Here is a 25209-nt window from a genome sequence, read left to right on the forward strand (position 1 = left end):
TTTGCATTTGGGAAGCAGCAGACTGTCTATATTAGAATAGAACTGTTATATTTCTTAAGATGTCATACGAACCGTCATGAGGATGTGTTACTTGAGCTCTAAGCATACACTCAACTGATTCAGACTAGTGCAAGCAAACTTTTGTTATGAAAAACGCTCCAACTCTCTGCAAGAAAGAAAATTAAAGTATATTTTTGTATAAAATGTCAAACTATTCCTTGAATTCAATTTAATTACACACACTATTGCAAAAGTGTCTTTAATTAGGTCGAGTAGCAGTGAGCAGCCTTTTTCAGCTATGAAACTTTTCAACACAGCATGAGCTTCAAAATAATCTTTTGCTGCACCTGCAATTTGTGCTCAATTCCAGAATATAATTACTTATTGTCAAGAGGACAAGTCTCATAAATGATATGTCAAACAAAGTGACAGGTGGTATCAATTCAACATCCCACTTTATCGCTGTGAATTGCTTCATTATGACTGACAGTTTGACAGGTGCTGTGATCTTCTGAGTCATCTTCTCCATCACTGCTTAAATAATTAGGTCGATTTAAATCTACTCCTTCTGTGCATTTATACTTTTAAATTCACTCAAGTTCATTCCACAGTTTGTGTCCATCATTCGCCCCCCCCCCCCCCCCCCCCTGGGTCACCACTGGGTCTCCTGGTCAGTCTCATTAAAGTCTGTGTATCCAGTTACATCATGACAATAAAGACAAATGTCAGACGCTTCATCACGTTGAGATTTTAAATGTTTCATTAGCAGGAAACATTTAGTCTAAATGAGCAGTGCTGATTGGTAAACATCAATACACAGACTTCTTGAATGGTTCATGGCAGTAAGGATCAGTGGTGGAAGAAGTATTCAGATCCTTTACTTCAGTAAAAGTACTAATGCCACACTGTGAAATTACTCCACTACAAGTAAAAGTCCTGCATTAAAAACTTACTGAAGTAAAAGTACAAAAGTATCAGCATCAAAATGTACTTAAAGTATCAAAAGTAAGTTTGCAGAATGAACCCACTCAGATTGTTTTTAATATTCCAAATATATATATATATATATATATATATATATATATATTAGGGCCGGGACTCGATTAAAAAAAAAAATCTATTTAATTAGAGGCTTATACATATAGCAGCTAGCGTGGACGCTAATGTGGTATTCAACAGTATACTAAAAATCCATGTGAAAAAAATTACTTCTCACTGTTCTCAGGTCAAATATTTATATGCGATTAAAATGCGATTAATTTCGATTAAATAACTATAAAGCCTCTAATTAATTAGATACATTTTTTTAATCGAGTCCCGGCCCTAATATATACATATATATATTTCGAATATTTAAAGCAATCTGAGTGGGTTCATTCTGCATAACAAGTACTTACTTTTGATACTTTAAGTACATAATACAAGTATATAATATTATTGGATTATTATTATTGATGCATTTATGTAAGCAGCATTGAATTTTCTCAAGGTATGATTCATTTAATCTTCTTAAAATACTGTTATGAGATTTCAACAAATGTCTAATCACGTTAAATATATCATGTTTATGTTAAATCTCAACCTGAAAAGTAACTAAAGCTGTCAGCTAAATGTAGTGGAGTAGAAGTATAAAGCTACAAAAAATGGAAATACTCAAGTAAAGTACAACTTCATCACTTGAGTAAATATACTTACTCATGTGAGTAAATATAATTACTTACTTAAACTGAACCGGCACGGTAGAAGTTTGCCATGTTTTGCTTTTTATGCAGGAGCAAGCTCTGTGTTTTGCTTTTAAACTTGGATTTACTATCTGTGTTCAGTGACCCTCAACAAACAAAGGTAATTAAAAACAGCAATTTGTGCAAATCAGGGGGAATCTACAGCTCATGAGTTGGACAGCAGTGTACCATCCTCTCTACTGCTTTTGTAATATTATTATATTGTATTGTATTGTATATATAATATTGTAATATTTCACACAGTGGGCTATGAATGTCGTTTTCCAATGGTGTTCCTACAGTGTTGTCTGTCTGGTTCCCCCTTAAAAAGCCACCCCGATCTTCGTTTTGCCTTTCTGTTTTAATTATTTAGTCTTTTAAATTAATTCTTAAAACAAGGAGTGAAAAGATTTTTTTTCAAAATGCTTGATTGTATAATTAATTGAGTTTGACAAAATTAATCTGTTACATAAGAATATACATTTGACTTGGATCTGTGTTCCGTTTTCAATTAGCACCAGCAGGTTTTTTTTTTCTTCAGGGATAGTTGGTTCTACTGTGCTGTGGTCTACAAGGGCTAAAGTAATGCAAATACAAAAACATGTTGACAGATGCGTCAAGGCACAGAAGCTTGTTGTGTGTTCTGTCTAATTTTTTCAGAGTGATTCACAGTTTGTCAGTATGAAACAGAGGAGGATGGACATCTGGGCATTAATTTGTATTTAGTTTGGAGTTAACTGACTAATTATTTTTTTGGAATTGAACCAATGCATTGAGAAACACACAGAATATATATTTCTACATGCTAGGTGTGTGTGTGTGTGTGTGTGTGTGTGTGTGTGTGTGTGTGTGTGTTCCTTTGTGTTTAAAGACCGACAAGAACAAATTGTTCAGTGCTGTGAATGTGTGTCTGCAAAACTGTTCTGCTAATCATTGCATAAGGCAAGAGCTGGCAATAACTGTTAAACTGCTTTTGTCTTTATTAATGGTTTTTATGGTCTATACGTTTTATGAAATATCTGCTTGTCAATCATCTGTAAAGCACTTTAAACTGCACTTACCTGTACAAAAGGTTCTGTAAAAATGAAGTTTAAGTGATTGATCACATGGTAGATTGATTTCTGCTCATCACAGGTGGCAGTGAGGATGGCATTTCTCATAAAAATACTCAATATATATACATACTAGTGCAGTGCCCGTAGGAAGTACATTGCATTAAGACCAATACAACATCTGCAACTCCATAAAACACTTACTTTTCATAAGGAACGCACACCATCCAGCACATACACATTGAACATTGATATTTGCTGGAAACTATTTGAATATTATTGGAAAAACTAACCTTGTAGCGCACTTTAAAACTCAGAAAGATAGGTAGGCTGAATGGACGTACAGATGAGATGAGTCAGACGTAGAAATCCAGAGTGAATTGTGTTACTGACCAGGTGTAGGTCTATCACACAATGGGGCGGAGCTCCCCTAAAAGGCGTCCGATCGGAAACAGTGCAATGCTGCAACACGCCTACGTAAATAATGATATTTTCAAAAATCTTCAAAATCGAGTATGCACACCTTCGTGCCATGCGCAAGCCACATACGAAATCTTAGGTCAGTCTGACTAACACATCACACACACACACACACACACACACAGATGCTTCTTGCTTTTATAGATAGATAACGTTCATTAAATGTGTATTTATGCATTTATTTCCTTCATTTTGTATTGCTGGCGAGCTCTCCGCAGCAACAGCTGAGAAAGCATGTGTCAATCTGCATTTTGAATGCATACATAAAATGAATAATAAAACAACCCAGACGACAGGGCGTCAGCTTCTGGTCACGAAGCGATGCAAATGGTGGGCACAGTGCCAAAAAAAAGCAAATATAGTTTTGTTCCAAAACAGTAAATCTGTTTTCACTTGCGTTGAGACCAAGTTTGAATGGTATATTTACAAACAGGAAGTGACAATTCCTGTTTAGCATGCCTTTTGTTTGTTTTTAACAGTATGTTGATTTCCCGACAGCTGAAGTTCTTCTTCTTGGGTACGTGCCAGAGTGTTTGCACACTGCCCAACACCTGTCTTTATAGATCGTTTACCTTTGTGAATGAATAATCATCAAATGGGATCATTCCGCACTGCCAAGCATTTGGATGGCTAGGAACATTTTGGTGCACTGGAGCTCTTAACAATAAATTAAGTGAAAATATAAGACAATTTTAAAAGGTTGTTGCTGCATGAGACCCGAGTGGACTGAAATGATAATTCAGAAAGTTCTCAAACCTTTCGCTGCAGATGGAGCCGACATGGACAACTGTTTTAACAAGGCACATCAGCAATACCATGAAAAATTGAACGGCCCTTATTGTTTGATTTATGAAGAACTCGCAACACTCCCTATAAAAATGTCTTCACTTATATGAGACAGAGAATAATGTTTAAGGCCCAAAATTAGTCGGGTACGCAGTTATTAAAACCAAGATCAAGACGAAGAGCCAATTACAATTCAAAAAGTACTTTTTACCATGCAGTAAAAAGATATTTCAAAAGAAAGGCTCAGCAGTACTGTGAGTCAATGGCAGGAACAAATCCGTTATAGTTTTATTGGACCCAACACCTGGACAATAAAAAGGATCCTTCTTGTATAAAACTGTGGCTTACCCTAATATTCTTACCCAAACCTCAACCAATCTCACTCATGTCTAACTCTTGCCAATCAGAAGCAGAGTGAGGAGAATCATGCTCAGAGTGTAGCTTATATGTAGCCAATTATTGTAGCTGCATGTAAGCAGGGTGCCTCTGAAAATGTTGTGATATGAAATAGGCTATAGGCCGTATCACGGCATCATGGTTTACCAGGGTGTTCAGGAGTCACAACTGTAGGATTTTCAATACTGTCAAAAATACAGATGCTGCTCTTTTAGTCTACGTATTGAACTGATAGAGAGTTGATTTTATTTATTTGATTTGTCGTGCACAGCGACAGCCAAAGGTCAATCTGGTACTGGTAAAAGAGGCTGGTGAGCTGAGGAATCATGTCAACTTACAGGACTATGAAATTAGTTTGAGAGTAGTTTGGGTTTAGTCCTGATGGTAAAGTTGAGACAGTCAGCTGTTTGGGTGATTGGGTGATTTTTAAGAAGGAGCTGCTGCAGCTTTGTTCATCGGACAGCTGGACAGCTGATCAGCTGATCAGCTGGCAGCCGGCGCACGGAATAGAGACGGTGAAGGAAGTACAGCATGTAGCCAGCACCATATTTTTCCTATCAGACATGGTGTTGGTTGGAACAGTGGAAAGACTTAAAAAGGGTTTTACTAAGAGGGGTTTGGTGAGTTATTTTTGTTTCTGTTGAGTTTGAATAAGGTGTGTTTTAGTGGAGTGAACAACACAAATGAGCTAGTCTCGATGAAAGAATGAAACTTTGTGTTTGCAACACAATTACCGCTAGAGGTAAAAATCGATACAGCATAGAATCGCGATATTTTGCGTGGCAATATTAAATCGTTTCATGGCCGCAAAGTATCGATATTTAGTCTTCCGGCGAGCAGTCACTAAATATTTTCTGGAGTGCGTAGCAGGCTCACTTTTAGGAATACACTGGAGATACTGGTATCATACTAGAAACTAAAAGATCTAAGGAATCTATAGGCACTGTGTGTGTCAGGATATTGTGTGGGGAAGTTGTCGAAATAACGCTGCAAAGTTGGGGCTTTTTTAATGTTTCATTCAAAAAAATTCAGAGCAGTGAAGCTTAAAGTTTAGAAAAGTTTGAGTAAATGCTGCAGTTGTTGTCGTACATACATGTTTGATATCAGTTCAGTTCAGTTTTACAATTTAATGTTGTGAACACAAAATGCAGTTAAACAGTTAAATTCTAGTATATTGTATTGCAATACTCACCGCATCGCAAAATTCTTAAAATCGCAATAATATCGTATCAATACTCAAGTATCGGGATAAAATCATATCACGGGGCCTCCGATTGATTCCCACTTCTAATTACCGTAATATATAGTATGCCCCGGTGAAATATCAGGATGATATGATGCCCTAGCCAAATACGAACAGTAACCACCACCATCCGACAGAACCAAAGTATTTCGGTTACCATAGAGCTGCTCATTCAGAATCACTGCACAGGCCATTTCAAACAGGAACTTGTATAGATTTGTTTGCCGAATAAATATTCATGAGACAGGCAACTGATCAGTTTGGGAGTATTAAGTCAATGGCTTTCCCCCATCACAGAAATGAGACATTGCAGGAAATCTTCACTGTGATACTTGGGAGTTGCAACCACTGACTGCAGTGTGGATATGATTGTTACACACAGTAAACACAGTGCAGCTCATTGCTGAATTGAGAATGTGCCGGAAATTCCAAAGCAGCAAATCAGATGTTTGTCATTCTGTTCACATGTGACGCTCATTTTTTCGGTTAGTGTTCATTTTTACATTCTGTGGTCTGCGAGGATATTTCACAACACCGTCAAGTTTATTGGATCAAATTACAGTAAGTCACAATCATCAAATCAAGAAGCTGCTTATGATGTTTCCTGTCATTGATTTAATTAAGTGTGTGAATGTTTATTGCACTGAAATTACCGTGTGCAGTTTTCTCACCGCAGTCTGAAAAAAGTTCAGTTGCAAAGTTTGGGATTGGACAAAGAACCTTTTCATTCATTTTTGCATATTTTTGGATTATGTTGGACTTTTTATTCAAAAAACAAAACTCCTCTTCCAGAACCAATGTGTGTGAACTGCTAATGGCAGCATCTTTGTGTATAGTCACATAGAAACAAGATCCAAGCATACCTCCCATGTTTTAAAAAATAGATGAGCACTATACTCACCCAAGATGATGCCTGACATTTGTTGTCATCCTCTACCTGAAGAGCATCAGCTCAGATCATAGACAGCACCGCCTGATGTGACCAGTCCGAGATTACCCTTCCTGAGTTATCTCCAACCCTCTCTTTATAAAATATTCTATCAGTGCATCTCCCTGTCATGCTTTATCTATTTATCTGTCATTGCTTTCACCTCTCTCTTGACCTTAGCCCTGATGCCCCTGTGTTTTAACTAACTTCATCCTGCACCATTTGTCTGTTGTCTCCATCTCCCTCCCTTCCATCTGTCCAACACTCTTCAGCGTGTTGTTTGGACAGCTGAGGGGAGCAGGGAGCGTGCATCTGCACCACAGAGAGGTGTTGATTGTGTCGTATCTTTACATCTCCGAGCTAGCCCTCGCTCTTTGATGACCTATAGGTTATGGACAGACTGACAAAGGGGATGCATGTGTTACTCACTGATACATCGTGAGGAGAATTTGTCCTGAGGCATTTCTCTCTCCGTCTCTCTCTCTCTCTCTCTCTCTCTCTCTCTCTCTCTGCACCTCTTCATACCCTGCAACCATTTGATAGACAGCGATATGCAGGAGAAGTTCAATGTCGAGTCAAATGACTACAAAATTCTCATGAGATGGGTTTGTGCTGCGTTAAAAAAAAAAGAATAGGTGAAAACCTAGTATATGGCTGACTGCGCAATTTAGGATGCTTTTGTCCCTTTAATACAAACAAGTAATAAAATAAAATACAATACAATAAGGCCCTCATCCGTCACTTACCCCTCACATGTCTCAAAGATGAAACAGGATTTCATTCTATTAAATGTATCAATGCATACTTAGGGCTGGGAGACACATCGTTTTTTGCTCACACACACATTTCCTGCTGTATATGTGTTTGAAACGTATTAACCACATCCATGTCGATTGATCAACACTGCTTCCAGTCTGTTTGTGTATATCAACACATACAAGCATTGTTGAGTTCTTTCCATGAAGATGACATGAAAACTATTTAGTAAATCAGTAGATTTTGGTAAATGTCTGCTGTTAGTCAGCCTGGTGAAGGCAGTAGAGCCAGCAGCTCTATCTACTCAGCTCCAGTAGCTGCTGACAGACAGCCACCTGCGGCCACCACAGTGAGAGAGGGGATCTCACAAACAGACCGGGAGCCTTGATTAGTCAATTAGCATGCAGGAAATAAGTTCAAAACACATAAAGCGGGATATTTGTGTGATTCACAACTGTCTATGCAGACGATGCTTCACTTAACGCGATGGAAGAGTATCCCCGCCGCTCACGTCTCCCTGATGTGTTTGAAAACAGGCGCGCACTCAGTCAGTAAGTCACATACAGACCCGTGTGTACGGCTGCTCTCTGCCCGTCAACCAAAAATCAGATTTCAGAAAACTTTTAAGATGAAAAGTACTTAGTTTTGTCATTTGAAGAATAAGACTGGCATGATTATAATATTTGCTTGAAAGTAATCAAATGGAATAAATAACATTTATGACTTTGATTAAATAACAAAAATAGTTAAATTATGATATCAACAGGGCAGCTAGTAATCTAACCTATCCCATTTCAAAATGTACGTTCTTAACACTGCAACAGTGCCTTTACAGTCATTGCCTGGTTGCAATGTTTCCCACAACCTGGAATATCATTTAAAAATGGACGTTCCATAGGTGAACACCATTTATTTATCGAGGTTTTCTCATTAAATCTATTTTGGACACAAAAACCTATATGGAAACATAAATTGTACTTGCCAACACATGAAAAGTATCATCACAGGATATTATTAAACATTAAACACTCAAAACAGTTCTTCAATGCCATTTCATGTGATTTCTACAGTTGATGATGAAAATCTCAATTAGTTACCCTACAGTCATACCCCTCAGATGGAACAGGTATGGCTCATGAGCACAATGACACACTGGTTTGAATTTTATGATGAAGGGAATCTATTGTGTGATATTAACTGTAATTAAACGCATATTCTTCTCACATCTAATTTCAACAATCTGGCTCCACCACCTCACCATCTGTGTTGCCAATTTCCCCCGTCACAATAACGTGCAGACACGTGGGTCAGAGTTTACGTAATTAAGAAACATTTCCTCTTCAAGTGTGTTTTTAATAAATCTCAAATTATTAAGTGGCGTACCGACGTTTTGTCCCTGTTCATTGTAGGGAAATAGCACATCAGCTGGTGCAACAGTTGGCTCATTTATGTATTTGTTAAGTTTTCTTTTAAACACATTTCAGACAATAATGGAGCTTTTGGAAAAGACAAATAAGCTATAAGAGGCTGGATACACATACAGCGTTGTTTGTTAGTTAGTAGGATTTTGTAAAAATATAAAAATATAGAATACTGCCAGCCTCATCCTTTGCTGGTGGAGCAGCTGCACAAAGGATTATGGGCATTGTGTCCTACCTTCAATTTTGGTAATGCTCTTCAGCTCAAGCCCAATTTAACATCACATTTTGTTATTGTTACAAAGGTTGCAGGGCATGTTTTCTTTTCTTTCTTTTTTAAATTACAGCATATTTTTTAATGTGTTTTGTTTAATCTATGGAACAAATAAACCTGTATTTTGTTTTGTTTTTCCCCATATGTGTCATTTCACATATTCATCACAGCTGAAATGCTTTTAACATGTTTTTGACTTTTGTGGTATACACTGAGACCAGATGCTGTGAAAGAGTTTCATCATATTTTTGCGCTCATGAGAAAATGTAGTAGACTATAAGTATACATCAAACTCTAAGTATACTAAGTATACTACGTTTACTCAAGAGTGGCGTCTACAAAGTCCACATTTACAGGAGCTAAAAGAAAATGTTCTAAATTGTGGTCCAGGGCCTTTCTGTGTTGTGACTATGTCTCGGATGTGGTTGGAAATGCCTGGAATTTAAAGTATAGCCAAATACCCTGCATGCATTGTTATGCTTTCAACCTGCTGCTGGGGTCCTCAATTATTCAGAATCTTCCTACCTGTCCATCAGCAGATACCTGGACTTTGAGCTGAGTAACACAGGGGCTCTGTGATGTGCAGAGGTTGCTGTAAAACAGGAAGATCTGCATGAAATCCTAATCCTGAGACTTCCAGGTCTTTTTCTTGGTTTGAAAAATGTATCCAGGGGTCCATTCACTATTTATCATATACTGACAGATGGTGTATACATTTCAATGCCTTTCCTCTGCTCCTCTGAGACAGCCCGTCCTTTCTTTCCACAAAATATTTCCATGTGTTCTGATTCTTGGAACTGGTTAGAATACAGCATTTGTGGAGGTGTAACCCTTTAAAGGTTTATGTGAGTCACTGAAAACAATGTTATCAGTTTGAAGGAATGTGTTTATCTCTTCTTGTCTGCTCATGCTGAAAATTACTGACAACTTATATCTGCCGCAATAGAATTTAAAGATAAAAACCACCTCCTTTGGTTGTGATGTAAAATGTTTATAATGAACTGTCGATGGATAAATCTCAATCTGCTGTGAGGTCACAATTTATTGATCTCCATTATTCTGTTGATCGTTTTACTGAGTTAACAATTATTTAAAGCTGACTTTAAGTTACAAGTGGACATTGGAAATAGCTTTTGAGATGCATGTTGATACAGGGATTGATCAAAGTGATAATTGAGTCCAACAAGAGACGTTTTCAGACAATGACAAAGTAAATTGAGCAATTCAGCAATGTGTAGACGGGTCCTTTATTTAGTTAATTTAAGTGAATTAAGAATGTTCTACCAGAGTGTTCTTTACTGTACTTCAAGTATTTTTGTAGTTGATTTAATAAAAGTATACATATTTATTCCTTTTTTCCCTATTCACTCGCCACAAAAAAAAAAAAAAAACCTAACCTGAGGTATGAAACTGAACCATGGTTCAAGATCGAGGTCTGAAGAATGGTTCATTTGGAGAATCGTTATGCTCCTCGTAAGGTTTGTGGTTATGGCAAAACAACCATGAAAAAGGTACATTTAAGGTTAAGCACGGAAAATATTTGTTTGAGATAAGATTAAGATAGATTAAGATTATCATTATTATCATTATTATTATTATTATTATTATTATTATTATTATTGTTATAGAGGCCAAGCTACCCTGTAAACATTGGCAATGGCTTTAAATCGTGAGGTGCAGAATTATCCAATGTGGACATAATTACATGGATAACAGGCTGCTGAAACAGGCACAATGGGCTTTACTACTCGACTCTGCATGATCAACACACCAGGCGCATTAGTCGGCTTCCAGCTGCAGTCAGAGCAGATACAAGGCCAGTATCAATAGACAACAGCTGGCAAGTAATCCAGTCAACATATTTGGATGACTCATAGGACAGAATAAGTGGGATGTTGACAGGCAAAATGCTGACCACTCTTTAAAAAAAGAAAAGTTTTATCCTTATCAAGGGATGGCTGTAGAGGCCCACATGAATGGAATAAATTGCTGACACATATTGTACAAGTTACAAGACTGTGACAAGCCCAAATAGAAGTTGGTGGCAAGAGAGCTGTGACTCTAATGAACCCCACACCACTTGCTGAAAGCCAAAGTCCCATACCATCAAAGAATGACTAAGGCAAGGCATCAATCATAGCATTCATCTAGGACCTAGGAGGCTGGTCAGGGTAACTTAATGGAGGACAATGCTACCACAATGGCAACAAGCGAGCCGACATCAGGTGAAAAGCAGTTTATTCGGTCAATTTTTGTGTGCCAACATGTCCAGTCCAGACATCTAAGCATGTAGTTCAGGGGAAATTGAAAGTTTTGTTGAGTTAAATTGATGTTGATGTACAACACTGGCTGTTCTCAGCCCAAAATCAGATCCTGTCTCAACAGAAACTAAAGTGCAGTTGCCAACAAGTGGCCCATTGGGTGTCGCTTTTTGCAAACACGGCAAGCAAAGTGAAGAGCAGAAGATACACCACGTTACGCACCCAAAGTTTCAGGGTTGAAACGAAGTCATTGTACACCTAGAGTAGTTAAATGTCAATGTAAAGGGAAAAAAACGATATTCTGTGTAAAAGACTATATACATGTTCAAACAGGATTACATCAGTCAGGGCAACACTGGATATGTAAGCTATGGTAGCTAATACCCACTTTTGTCAGTTTTTCAGATTTTAAAAACTAGTTCAGGTTCTTTAGCTTGTTGGTAGTGCATTTCACCACACCACAGCTTTTAGACATTTTTCTGTTGTTTGCTAACAGACAGAACTAACGAGGAGGCTTCTTCATTCAAGCCTTAGTTTGTTTGAGTTAATGTAAACATACACACACAGAGTCAAACCAACACACACAAAGTTATTTTGACGTGGGAGTTATTTTTTGTCATTTAACTTAAAATGTTATTTCAGTTGCAATTGTGAGTTGAGTGTATCATTACATAACTAAAATGCAGTAATGGTTCACACTTATGATTGAGAATATAACTGCCTGAGTATTTGGTTTCCGTGAAAAACTTCAGACATAATTTGTGTCCCACATCTTTCTAAATAAGGCAGGCTAAACAATAACTGCAAAGGCAGGGTTGTATTGTGGGAAGCAGGGGTACAGAGGAGGGCAGGGACAGAAAAGAGGCATCTAATCAGTCCTAATTATTTGTAATTTGCCTAGAGGTTCAAAGGGAGAGAGAGGGAGGGATGGGAAAGTAGCTTGAATCAAATTCATGTTTATGCCAAAGCTGTTATGGACCTATAACCTTGGTATTTATTGTAATCAGACAAATTACGTCTAACAATATACTACAGAAATACTCTTCTCGGATAGTCTTTATTGCAAAATGAGTCAAGGGACAACAGAGGATGAAACTGTAGAGAACATTTCTGATCACATGTCTGTCTTGTATGCTTGCCCCAGTTTTACAGATGTTTCCAAGCCCTGCTGCGCTGTGAGGCTCCTCGTCGAGGCTCCAGCATAAAGAGCTCTTCAAAGGTCGCCACCAAGGCCATGAGAGGTGTAGCAGCAACCAGTCCCCGCCGCACCAACGACTTCCTGTATATGGTAGCCTCCTTGGGTCACCCAGCCACCGCCATGCCCCAACTAAACCCCTCAGCGGAACAAACCCTTAACATCACCAAAGGCCCGTCCGACGAAACCATCCAACCTGTCGTAGTATCACTAGTGGCCCACTTTGATGGCTGATGATGGGCTAAAGCTATGAAGTCCCCACCCAGGTGAGAGGGGTGGTGTTACTGAGGCTTGGAGAGCAGCAGCCTGCCATGTTAAATCCACCTGTTGAAAACACCCCGGCTAGTAGATATGGTGGACTGGTAACGAAGGCCGATCTTGGACCGCCTCTGGAGAACATGAACCTGCAGAAGCCAGGAGACTTGGTTTTCCACAGAGGAAAAAGTATATATGTGTCTTGCTAGGAATGGGCATTTCAGTTATGTTCTTATCACAAGTTCTTGGATAAAGCGCTGTGAGACTGTTATGGCAACAGGAGGATCACTTATTTTGTACAATATCTCATGTTTGGTTAAGAATTCACTTTGGTATAACAGAAATGTGTTCAGAGTGCAGAAAGAGGGATAAGATGTATTTTTCTATTGGCTGGTTCCTGACTGTGATTTCTAAGTGAGGTTTAAGGACACAAGTGATTTTAACCAAGCATTTTAAAGACTTTTCTAGAGTAGACAAGATTAAAATGATTAAAAGAGACTAATGACAATGTACTGGTAATTATTTCAGTCTTTTTAACTTTTATTCTATGCTAGAAATGTTCATTTAATTCATCACTTGTCACTTTGAAATGTATATGTAGTTTGAATTATGTCGTTTAATAAGTGGTTTGTTGGAAGCAACATTCCTAGGATGCGAGCAGCATTAAAGTTGCGTCAGAAACAGTGACTTAGAAATCATGAAATAGGTGCATGTTGGAGAGTTATTGTATAGTTTTTTCATTAATTATGTGCATGTGCACTGTTGGAATATTATATGCAAATGAGGTTGGAAAAATACAGCATCTGGTAATGTCCAGTGGATAGCATGGATACTTGGTATCTGCAGAAATCCTGAAAAGGTAAGCCTCTCTGGACTGATTTTTTTCGACAGGCATTTCCACATGTACAAATAGCTGTGAAATTTCTGCCGTCAGATCTGATGTCAGAGGAGCTTTAATGTGTGAGTGATCTCCAGACATCCTTAATAATGATAAGCAGTTCAGTGCTTTGCTTATATGCACCTAATCAGCATTGCATTTGGACAGGCATCAGCCTCTACTCAACCTTTGAATGATTGGGATAAAAAAATCTGTTTCATGGAACATAACAAAGGGACTTTTCTCGAGGCAACAAATATCTTTACGATGGACTAAGTTTGTTGATTCTGTATATATTGTTTGCCATGTGCGTATCTGCATCTTGTTAAATTTTTTGATAACTGATTTGACACTTTTTCCTTCTTGCAATACAAAGATAATTAGAGTTTCTTAAAGCAGTGCATCAGTGCTGTGTTGTCAGTGAATGTCTAAGTGGTGTGGTACTTTTGGCTACTGCTACTGTTTTTTCTACGTGCTGTTAAGATATTGTATACATTAATGTACATGAGTTGATACCAAAGTGAGAGATATTTGAATATTTTTGAAGAGGAGCTGTTCAATAAAATTTTTTTTTTTTTTTTTTTAAATCTTAATGTGTTGTGATTTCTTTTGACTATGTAGAGTAAAACAGATGATAAGCAGGGTATGCTTCCGGTCGAGGGTACCGTCTAATTATAAAATCACTCAACAGAACAGAGACTCTTGTCTATCTCCACAGTGTGTTTTCAGTTCAAGGTTAATGTTAACATTTTGGTCAGTTAAAAATGTTTTGTTTAGTGTTTGGTGGCTGGACTAAAGGACTCTTAGGCAGGGGTCTCAAACTCAAATTACCTGGGGGCTGCTGGAGGCAGTATCAAAATGACCAAAAAAAGACAAAATTACTAAAAAAAAAGACACAAAATGACAAAAAAAGACACAAAATGACAAAAAAAAGCATACAATTATTTTTAAAAAGACACAAAATGACACAAAAAAGATCAGAATGACCAAAAAAAAGAAACAAAATGACACAAAAAAGACACAGAATTACCAAAAAAGACACAAAATTATTTAAAAAAGGACACAAAATTACCAAAAAAAGATACAAAATTACCCAAAAAGTAATTAAAGGGACCTTCCACACACAACACGGTAAAGTGCCATTCATATTAAACTCACATTAAACTTTCATATCAAGGTGGGGGCCACAAAATATTATCACGAGGGCCGCAATTGGCCCACTGGGCGCAAGTTTGAGACCCATGGTTTAAGGAGTCGGCTGTTCATTTAGAAAAGTGGATGCCCTTTGCAAATTAAGCAAGCTAGCTAGAGCTAGCGCTAAATGATAACGCGCATTGTGCTACCAAACCAATCTGTGTACACAATGGTTGCAAAAAAACAAGATGGCAGGGCAAAAAAAGATAGTGACCATCAAAATGCCAAACTAGAGGCCTCAAAAACCGGGTCACCGTACTGTGTATATAACAAGTTTCAGGGATTTTTTACTTTTGTGTAGCCTTTCTAAAACCAGGACTGAAGAAATCGTTTGCATGTTCCAACTCAATATGCAAACTCTAGCGTGTCTTACAATGTTGGAATGAAATTTAAGACTGATTTACACTTTTCCACCTTCAGATCAGACAACTGATGTAATGTCTGTAAGCAAAAGATGACCTTTTCTTGTCTCTCTATCTGAATTCAAGAACCCATTATATAAAAATGTACAAAGAACTTACTGATAAATCTGGCACCGTCGTAATTGTAAACTGCTTTATGTGCCATCCAAGACAACAACATCAACAACATTCAGAATGCAGCTACAAATAAAAAAGTACAACCAGTTAACAATTTAATAAACAAATCATATATAAAAAGGCTTTATATAAAAGGCTATTTAGGGTGAACCTAGGGAGCAGCTAATGAAGTTATGGTCTACAATGTGATAAACATTGGTTTTCCAAGTGGAATATTCAATTTCAGGCTACATCCAACCTGGTCACAAGATGCTTTTTTTTTCTTCACTGAAGATTCACCTCTGTCACGTTGCCACTATAACTAAGCCATCCTACATTTTAAATCCACACACAGAATCAAAAGGAGGAGTCCCATGACTATCTAATGGACCAAATTGTCCAATACAACAGTGCCAACTTTCCAAAGTCAAGAAGAGTCTTAAATTACTTCAACCTGATTATAAAAACGTACTTCTCATCTGGATAGAGAAGGGGTGAGAGAAGGTAACATATCAGCAGAGAGAGCAACCAAGAACAAATACAGTTTGGTGCTATTAGTGCAATTCTTCTGGGAAAGCTGAAGATTAAGTGCCTAAAAGGCAACTGACAAGAGCAATTATTGAATCATGATGGACATCCTGAAATGAATCCATGTGTACAAGAATGATTGGAAATAGTGAACTGTGTTTCTATAATCATTTTATTGTCAGAGTGTGGTAATTACGTGTTGGACGGGAGTTCTGGCAGCTGGTTGTGGGCATGACAAATCAATGTTTGCCTCAGTTATATAATTTGTTAATGAATTCACTCATTACTTCTGCAAAGTAATGGTTACATTGTATTACTGTCATATAATGAATAGTGGAAATGGCATTATGGGCTATGAGAGAAGTTGTCCTCATGTAACCATTGTCTTATCAGTGGATAACAACCAAAAGATTTACAAGAACTGCACAAACTAACCCATAAGCCTATATCTACTGGAGAGTGAACATAAATTAGTAAAGGGACCTCAGGTTTAACAAATCTTTTCTCAGCCCTGATTTTAAATCTTGTTCAGGCTTCCGTGTGCCTTTAGGGATGTTCTGCTAATTGTTTTTGTGTAATTCTTGGTCCTCGGTCTCTGCTGTTTACTATAAAGCCCCTGGTGAACAGAGATAAGAGAAGCCTCAATAATCAACATGACTGAGACGGAATTGTGGTGATGGAGCCCATTTACCAGAGGCTCGGGGCGTAAGGTCTGATTAACCAGTTGAATAGCCAGAAGGCTAGACTGGAGCTGCCACGAGTCAAATCCAAATGACCTTTTGTTACCATCTCTTGCAGCTTTTGTCAAAAATAAGAGCCTGTAAGTTGTCTTGGTAAACAGCTGCCCACTAAGGGCCTGTATCAAAATCGATTTCCCTCTCTCACACCTCCAACACCTTTCTCTTTTCTCTCTCTCTGACTTTTAGCCATGGATAATGTCAAGATCTCCTTTATTCATTGAGATGAATAAAAAAAACGGATATGATGGGAGGAAATGTGGAGCTCCAGCCAAACAAAACATTTACCCCTTTTTTAATATAATGGAAACTACACAGATTTACTTTCAGATTGCAAATACAATTTTTTTGCATATTCTAAATGTAACCATGGCAGATTAGAGGGACACAATTTTAATAACTCAACTGTTTCCGAGTCCCCATCCCATAGACCAGGGATGGGCAACTGGAGGCCCGGGGGCCGCATACGGCCTGCACCCTCACTTGAAGTGGCCCTCAGTACAACTACATGCATTTGAGCATGAAATCTTAAAAGTGCAGTGTAAAAAACAAAACAAAAAAATACTTCTTGCAATTAATGTTGGTCTGCTGTTTTTGCGCTGAAAAAAAAGAAAGAAATCACAGTAAGTGGTTATTTTTTATTTGCTTCAAACCTTTTGTCTTCCTATTTATACTGTTAAACATGCATTTGAGCATGAAATATGTTAAGTTTTTGCACTGTAAACATATTTAAAATTGCAGTTTCTGGTTAAGTGCACGGTCCTATATGTGGCCCTGTGGTAGTGTCGATGAAAAATTGTGGCCCCCTCCAGCATTTAAGTTGCCCATCCCTGCCATAGACAGTTCAGAAACACGTTAGACCTCTCAACGTCTGTGAACTTAAAACCTTTGAACAACACATTTTCTTCAACACATCACAACAACAACATGCTCTTCATTTCCTGTGTACCCTGTGTCTGCAGCAGCTCTGGCAGGGGGTTGTTACCTTCCTCACTTCCAAAGGAGTCTGTGATTGCATTACTAACAACACTACCGCCTGATTAGGAACAGCTAGATCATGTTGCTCTTGCCCTTATCATAGCTTGCTGTGACTAATATTTTTGCTGAAAATAAAACAATGCTGGACTAATAATTTGGTCTATAAAGAAAAAAAAAGGAAATCAGAAAATTTGTCACAAGCATTTTCTGAAAACACAACATGATCCGTTTTGACCGACCAACAATCCAAACCCAAAAGATATTCATTTTAAATTATATAAAAAGGTAGAAATCAGAAACTGGAAGCAGCCAATGTTTGTCATTTTGCTCGAATTAGATTGTGATTAGATTCAGCTCTAGACTATATTTCTATTAAAATAATAAAATTTGTAACATCAACTGCCCATGGAAGACTGCTGCAGCCAAAAAGCTCTTATTGTGGCGGTGACATCCATCGTCCAAGAGGGCGAGTTTCACCCAGCAGCTGAGAGATAACACTGTCAGTGTTCATTTTGTTGAAGGGGAACTATGACGAAATATGTTCGTCAGCAACCTTTTTTCCATGATAAAGACAAGTCCATGACGAGTCGACATCACCGTCATTACAACTGTGATGATCGCGACATCCAGTATCGTTGACGGAAAAAAATGTTTTTAAAAAAAGAATAATCCTGTCACCTCCCACCTTGTCTTCCTCTCTTCATCTCTTTCACACATGTATGTTCACACACACCACTAATGACCACAGCTGTGAAGACCCAGAGTAATTGCAGAGACATATTCTTGACATGCTGGCTATAAGAAGAAGCACATTCAGTGACAGACTTCTTCCACCAAGATGTACCACAGAACACCACAGGAAGTCATCCCTCCCTGTGGTCATCAGACTTTTCAACTCCTGCCTCAAAAGCGTCAGACACTCAGGCTGTAAATCATTTTAGAACATTACACATTGCACCATGATTTCATTCATTTATTATCCTTAACCGCTTATCCGCACTATCCTCTGGAGAGCAAGGTTATTATAGTTAACGAAAACTAACAAAAACTAGAGTTGAAAAAAATATTTTCGTATTTTCGTTTTTTTTTTAGAAAAGATACCTAACTGAAACTGTATTTTGTGGTTACAAAACTAACTAAAACTAACTAAAAATTAGAGTGAAAATGTCCTTAATTTTCATCTTTGTCAACTTTTTTCATACGTAAACCTTTTTGGTTGATATGAAATCCATTTCATCTATCTGGTTTTATACCTTAATGAACTTATTGGGGCTGAGATGGATCAGACAAAGGAAATAAAGGAAACATTTATCGTGACCTTATTGGATCTCGCACCCAACAAATACCCCATTACAAAAAAACTAAACTAAAACTAAGCATTTTCCATTAGCGCAAGGAAGTAATTCATTAATATATTTATACATGTACTTAGGAGACCATAGGTCCAAATAAAACACTGCCAAATTCTCTGGAAACTAGCAAACTCACTCTAAAAACTAAAACTAACTGAATTTGAAAACAAAAAATCACAACGAAATTAAAACTTAAACTAATGAAAAAATCCAAAACTATTATAACCTTGCTGGAGAGTGAACATAAATTAGTAGAGGGACCTCAGGTTTAGCAAATGATCAAAAAAATCTCAGCCCTGCGGGGGCTGGAGCCAATCCCAGCCGACATTGGGCGAGAGGTGAGACAGACAATCACGTCTCATTCACTCCTACGGGCAATTTAGAGTCACCAATTAAGCCTAAGTGCCACCCAGTGCTAAGTGCTACCCAGAGAAAACCCACGCTGACACGGGGAGAACATGCAAACTCCACACAACTCCACTCCACACTCCACACTGTGAGGCAAGAGTGCTAACCACTACACCACCGCGTAGCCCACACTTCAATTCATTATAATTTATTGTCACCTGTTACCTTCATATTGCTGCTTACTTGTGCAATAATAGTCTATATACTTTTTAAGTTTGTATATTTTTTTAATCTATATATTTTGCTATTTCTACTTTTTTTATATACATATATACTTCTACCGGTAATTCTTGTTGGAGTAACTGGTGCGAAACTTAATTTCCCTCCAGGGATCAATACAGTATTTCTGATTCTGATTATTTTCTGATTAGACATTCAACCCGTGTCTTTCAGAATATAATTACAAGATACAACATGTGAAATAAGTTTGACTAAAATGAGAAAATTATTGGATTTGGCTCAACTGCATTAACTGAACTCATCAATATGATATGATGAGGAGAATGAGGTTGACCAGGGCTGACTGGAAGAAGTTATAATCTAATTGTAACACAATCAATTAAAACATTAAAGCAAGACTAAATGGGGAAAAAAAGCTGAATCAACAACAAAAAAACCCAACATAAATTTAATTTAACTGGACACTTGAATATTGACTTATATTGTTGAAATTGGGAACTTCAAAATAATACTTTAATAAGTTGAACTGGCTATATAATGACAATAAAGACTGTTTGATTTGATTTCTGACCAAGTAGCTGCTGCTTTCGGTCTTACAGGATATCTTTAATCACATGACCCCTGCTCTGATTCGGGCTGCCCATTTATCAATAGAAGTCTTTTGGTAGCTTGTCTGCGTTGCCAGATGCAAAGAAAGTATATGCTCTTAATCTCAATTTCCATACTGCTTAATCTTGATTTTTTTTTTCCTTTCTTAAACATTTCCAGAATGTCAAAGAACTCCTCCGCCACTTCTTTACCAGTCTGTGATTTGTACACATCCCTGCTGTGTTTCACACTGCCCTGGCTTGTGTAGTGGACTGTAACAGTGAGATAGTGGCCCTGACTGAGGCTGATCCACCCATTTGATGTTGTGGCCAGCTTTGGCACATCCTTCAGCTCAGTCACACTGACCTTTTCTACACCATGCCAGGCAGAAATTAATATATCACAAAAGGAACTCCTGGCGTGTGAGTGAGAAGTGTGGTGTAGCATCATGTCTCGGCTTCTAAAAGATAAATCCGACTTCCAAAAACTCAAAGACAGAAAAGGCAGACAGCCGAGAGAAAAGTGTGACAGTATGTCACCCAATTTTTCCCAAAAGAAAGGTGGGTGTATTCTGACTGGTGAAAATTACAGCCTGTTCTCCCCTCCAAAGCGTCAGTATAGGTTGTGTACAGGCAGCGGAAAAAAAAGCTATATTTGCGTATTTCACCGTCTACTGCCTTCTTGCTAATGCAGTAGTGATTGACAGCCAAGCAAAGTTAAAAATGTGGATTCCAATATAGAAATGGACCCCATTTCCCTGATTCTAGGTCTTCCAAGTGTCTATTTGAAAACAGCAGTCAACAAAGATTGTTGTTTTTAAGTAACAAAATAAGAATAACTCAATAATAAATAAAAACAAATAACTATTTGCCTTTTCGTTTGCATCTCCATAACATATATCAAAATTGTGACTTTAATTTGCTCAGAAAATATGGTCAGAACAAGTTAAATGCAATACAAGACACCCTATTGACGGATTAGAATTGTTAAATGGGTTTAAACTTAGCCTCGTAACAAAAAAATAAGCTTTTTGAAATCAGCTACTTTTTCACATTTCTGTTTCCGGTCGCACACATATTTTGGAGAAGTCACTTTTTGCCACAGTCACATGACCACCACACCAGGGTGTAGAGTATGTGTCGCTTAGGGATTTAATGAGTTAAGGTGAAGCATAAAGCTGAATATGGGAGATTATAGAAGATTTAAAGTGTTTGTTTTGTGTGTGTTTTGAGTGTGTTTTGACACCTGTTACACAGGTGTCACCGTGGGTTCTTATGGGTTAAAATAATACAAATTAAAACATACCAGGACTGTTACCTAAAGCACTTTAGAAGCCACTGTTTTAAAGGAGTGTAGGCTTTTCTCTATGAAGAGGTCACAGCTAGGTGGCACTTAATCACCCTCTCCTCAGTCTACCTCCTACTAGCTGGAACCATGTAGGGGCTTTGGGCTTATCTTTGCCTTGGAGCAGCAGTAGTAGAGGGAGGAGTGGGTTGGCTCACTGTAGCTGCAACAAGAAAGGAACTGCAAGCTGGGGAGATATTAAAGGATGATAATCAGAGCTCTGGGAGATTTTTTTATATTGCGGTGGCGCTGCACCACTGTTGAACACATATAGGAGAATCACTGTTTGAGCTATTTCCCACTAGAATAAAAATGACAGAGAAAGCTCTGAAAAAAACTTGGCAGCAATTCTTCTCTTACCACCTTAAGAATATTTGATGTTGTGTTTGTATATGCATCAAACAAATACTTTTAAACACTTAACTGAGTGAAGCAGTTTAGTACTAAAGAGATCTCCTTCTCTGATACTGATACTGACTCAAGGTTCCTGCAGCACAGGTGGTGGACCGTTTGTCTTTGACTCCTGCCAAACAAGCCAGACTAAAGCGATTGTAATGTCTGGCAGGCTGCCCTGTGACCATCGGGGCCAGCCAGCTCTCTGATGATGAAACACATTGTAAATGAGTGCAGACAGCACAGGGGAGTCCACAGATAATTGATTAATAAAGTCCACTGTCACCTGAAACTGCCCACCATGAATTTCCTCAAAGGCTTAACACCTTGGAGCACTTTGTGTGGAAGGCTGGACAGGTACCAGATCTTTTCCTAAGAACATTTAGTAGCTTTCCATCTGCCAACAGATCATTTTGAATATACATTCGTTCAGGAAGGAGTTTTAGTTCCTGAATGTCCTTCACTGTAAAACACGTTTGTAGAAATGAAAGTTAAACATCAGAAATAGGGCGTAAAATTAAAAATCAAATATCAACATAGTAGACACTTTTAATTGCCGTAAATCAAGGAATAGTACAACACTTTTAAACTGTAGAAAACAGTTTCTTCGTGTAAAATTAAAAGAGAAATACCATAATGTCACAAGGACTCAATAACCCTAAAAATAAAGGGACTATTCAGTCAAAATGACAATGCAATCTGATAATATTCACATTTAAATTTACAGTACAAACCCACTCACTGTTTTTTTTACGGTGAAGATCTGGCAACCGCAGCTGCCGGTATTTTACCGTAAATTAAACTGATTTTTTTTTTTACAGTGTTGGTAAATTTTACTGCAATCTGTCGGTTGGATTAAGATTTTTCTTGTGTACAAGTGAAGATTTTGACTTTATGTTTGTTCAGAGGAAAAGTCAGTGGCCGCCGTTATCATTATGACTGATACTCCGGGGGGATCAATTCATGATCACAATCACAAAGGAGACACACCATGAATGATGAATAAACAAATGAATGAATAAACAATCATTTCATTGCAGCTCCAATAATTGTATTATGGTTTTACTACCAGTGGGACCTTTGTACACCACTGCCACAGTTTTTTTTTTTAATCCTCAGGTGGCATTCGTCTCCCGTCATCCCATATCCTCTTTTTCTATTTTTTTTTTTGTTTCAATTAAACATTTGGTCTCACTCTCTCCCCATGTGCTACCGAAGCTCATTTTGTTTTGTCTTTTTCCACTGCCTGAATCATTCACAGTGAGAGCACAAAGAAAACAATTGTTGATTCATCATATTTTTTGTGTTTGTTAGCTGATTGGGGGGGGGGGTTTCAATGAAAAACACTGAAAACAGGTTGTTTTAAATGATTTCTCATGTGGTCTAAAATACCAACACATACTGAAGTGACATTCAATTTAAATCTGATGGATGGACCGTGTCCTGCCATGTTCTGCTGGTCCCTGAATGCTCCGCTCAACTTGGTGAGACTTTCTGACCTGCCGTTGTCAAGATTAATTACTGCATCCAACTTTGAAACTCAGGTGACAGTTTGGTCCAAATGAGATTCATTAATACAATAAAATATTAACTGAGTGGGAATTTCTATGCTAGGGCTGCCCACAACTGCAGCCCACCATTCGATAAATGGCTGCAGGAAATGCTGGTAGGTGCTTTATGTGATAGAAAGGCCCATGCTGGGTCGGGGGATTTGGAGCTGAAGTCAAGTCAATGATTGTTAAATACTGGCACAGCTGCTGCAGAGTGCATTGAAAAACACCCCTGCAAAAATGTAATGCACTAAAGGTGTCAACATTATGAAACAATGAGCATCCCACATCTCTAACATGGTTAATATCTTATTTTTCTAGCCACACAAGCAGATCCTCCCTCTCTCTACTGCCCCCTTATCTTCTAAAGTGCTCTTATAGTAATGCCAAAGTCTGGCCTCCAGTTTTTCTTTCAGACACGCCACCACATCTCTCACACACTCAAGGGATCATTTCTCTCTTTGTCTTTGATAGCTCATAGGCGTAATCTGAGCTAGTTTTGGTTACCGCTACCTTTGATAAGGGCTTATTCCCTCTTGAAAAGATGCCTTTTCAGGCTGTCACATGAACTTCTCCTTGCTGCCAAACACTTTAAACATTAAAAAGCCCTTCACTTCCTCTCTGTTGCGTGTCAAGACACCTGTCTTGAGGCGACGAGCAACTATCATACATTTCCATTTGATGAATTCCGCTTGTCAGAGCAATAATAACCCTACTAAGTGTTTTTATTAAATATTCGATATTGTTATATTAGACAAGAAAACAAATACAACAGGACGTGTCATAAATACACTATTTGTTCAAATAAAATTCAAGTGGGTTTGGGTGCAGTGGGTAAGCTCTTCTACCCACAGAAAATAATAAACTGAAGGCTGAAATACAAACTGTCTGCTGAACAGGAGAAAGCGGGCACTCAACCAAGAAAAAGCTCAACTCACAACATTAGATACTAAGCTTCTCATCCCCTAGATATCCTTTAGTGAAAAAGAACCACAGAACAGTTTGTACATGGTTGGCCATGCCTTTTACTGCAATATCAGATGACTTGCCTTTTCTGAATGCACAAAAGACATTTCAATCGTTAATTCTCCTCAAAGTTATATTCCGTGAGATTCTCCTGAAACCAAACCCTTATTTTGACACTATTTATGGTCTGTGTTTTCTCTAGCAATAGACGTTTAATGAATCTTATCATCATTGGAGTAGTTTTATAGAGCAAGCTTGAAATCCAATGTTATTTGTTATTCTATCTCGTTAATATCACTTTCGGGCTACACGGTGGTGTAGTGGCCTCGCCTCACAGCAAGAGGGTTGCTGGTTTGACTTCAGCCTGCGGCTCTTCTGTGTGGAGTTTGCATGTTGTCAGCGTGGGTTCTCACCAGGTACTCCGGCTTCCTCCCACAGTCTAAAAACATGCAGCTTAGGTTTAATTGGTGACTCTAAATTGCCCGTAGGTGTGAATGACCAACATGGTCTCACAGCAATCCGTGAAATAGCCACGGATTTTGCTTAACTCAAAATCCGTGGAATAGCCACGGAATCGCTCAAATTTCCGTGAAACTGACACGGATTTCGCTACAATGCAAGTTAATGACAGTCATATCCCGTGGCTATTCCAACAATACAAAGTGATTATGTACATTCACTGAGTGAAGATTTAGAAAATAAAACATATATTTCTCGCTAGAAATGTGATCAAAATCCATTTTTATGCAGAAACTAAGTCAAAATATTGATCACTAATTGATCACTAAAAATGAGAGAACTGTCCGCCATGTTTTTTATTCTGACCGCTGG

General features: G+C 38.1%; 1 protein-coding gene across 1 annotated transcript in view; it reads left to right on the forward strand.

Annotated features, from left to right (window-relative positions):
* LOC131980882 (vertebrate ancient opsin-like) overlaps positions 1-14223 on the forward strand; it is an 87779-nt gene extending 73556 nt beyond the window's left edge. Inside the window, exon 4 of the mRNA XM_059345190.1 lies at positions 12460-14223. Within this exon, the coding sequence (XP_059201173.1) occupies positions 12460-12744 (285 nt within the window). The 3' untranslated portion in view covers positions 12745-14223. The remainder of the gene's footprint in view (positions 1-12459) is intronic.
* Positions 14224-25209: the final 10986 nt, after the last annotated feature.

The sequence above is a fragment of the Centropristis striata genome, chromosome 11 (assembly GCF_030273125.1).
Source record: "Centropristis striata isolate RG_2023a ecotype Rhode Island chromosome 11, C.striata_1.0, whole genome shotgun sequence".
NCBI classification, from domain to species: Eukaryota; Metazoa; Chordata; class Actinopteri; order Perciformes; family Serranidae; genus Centropristis; species Centropristis striata.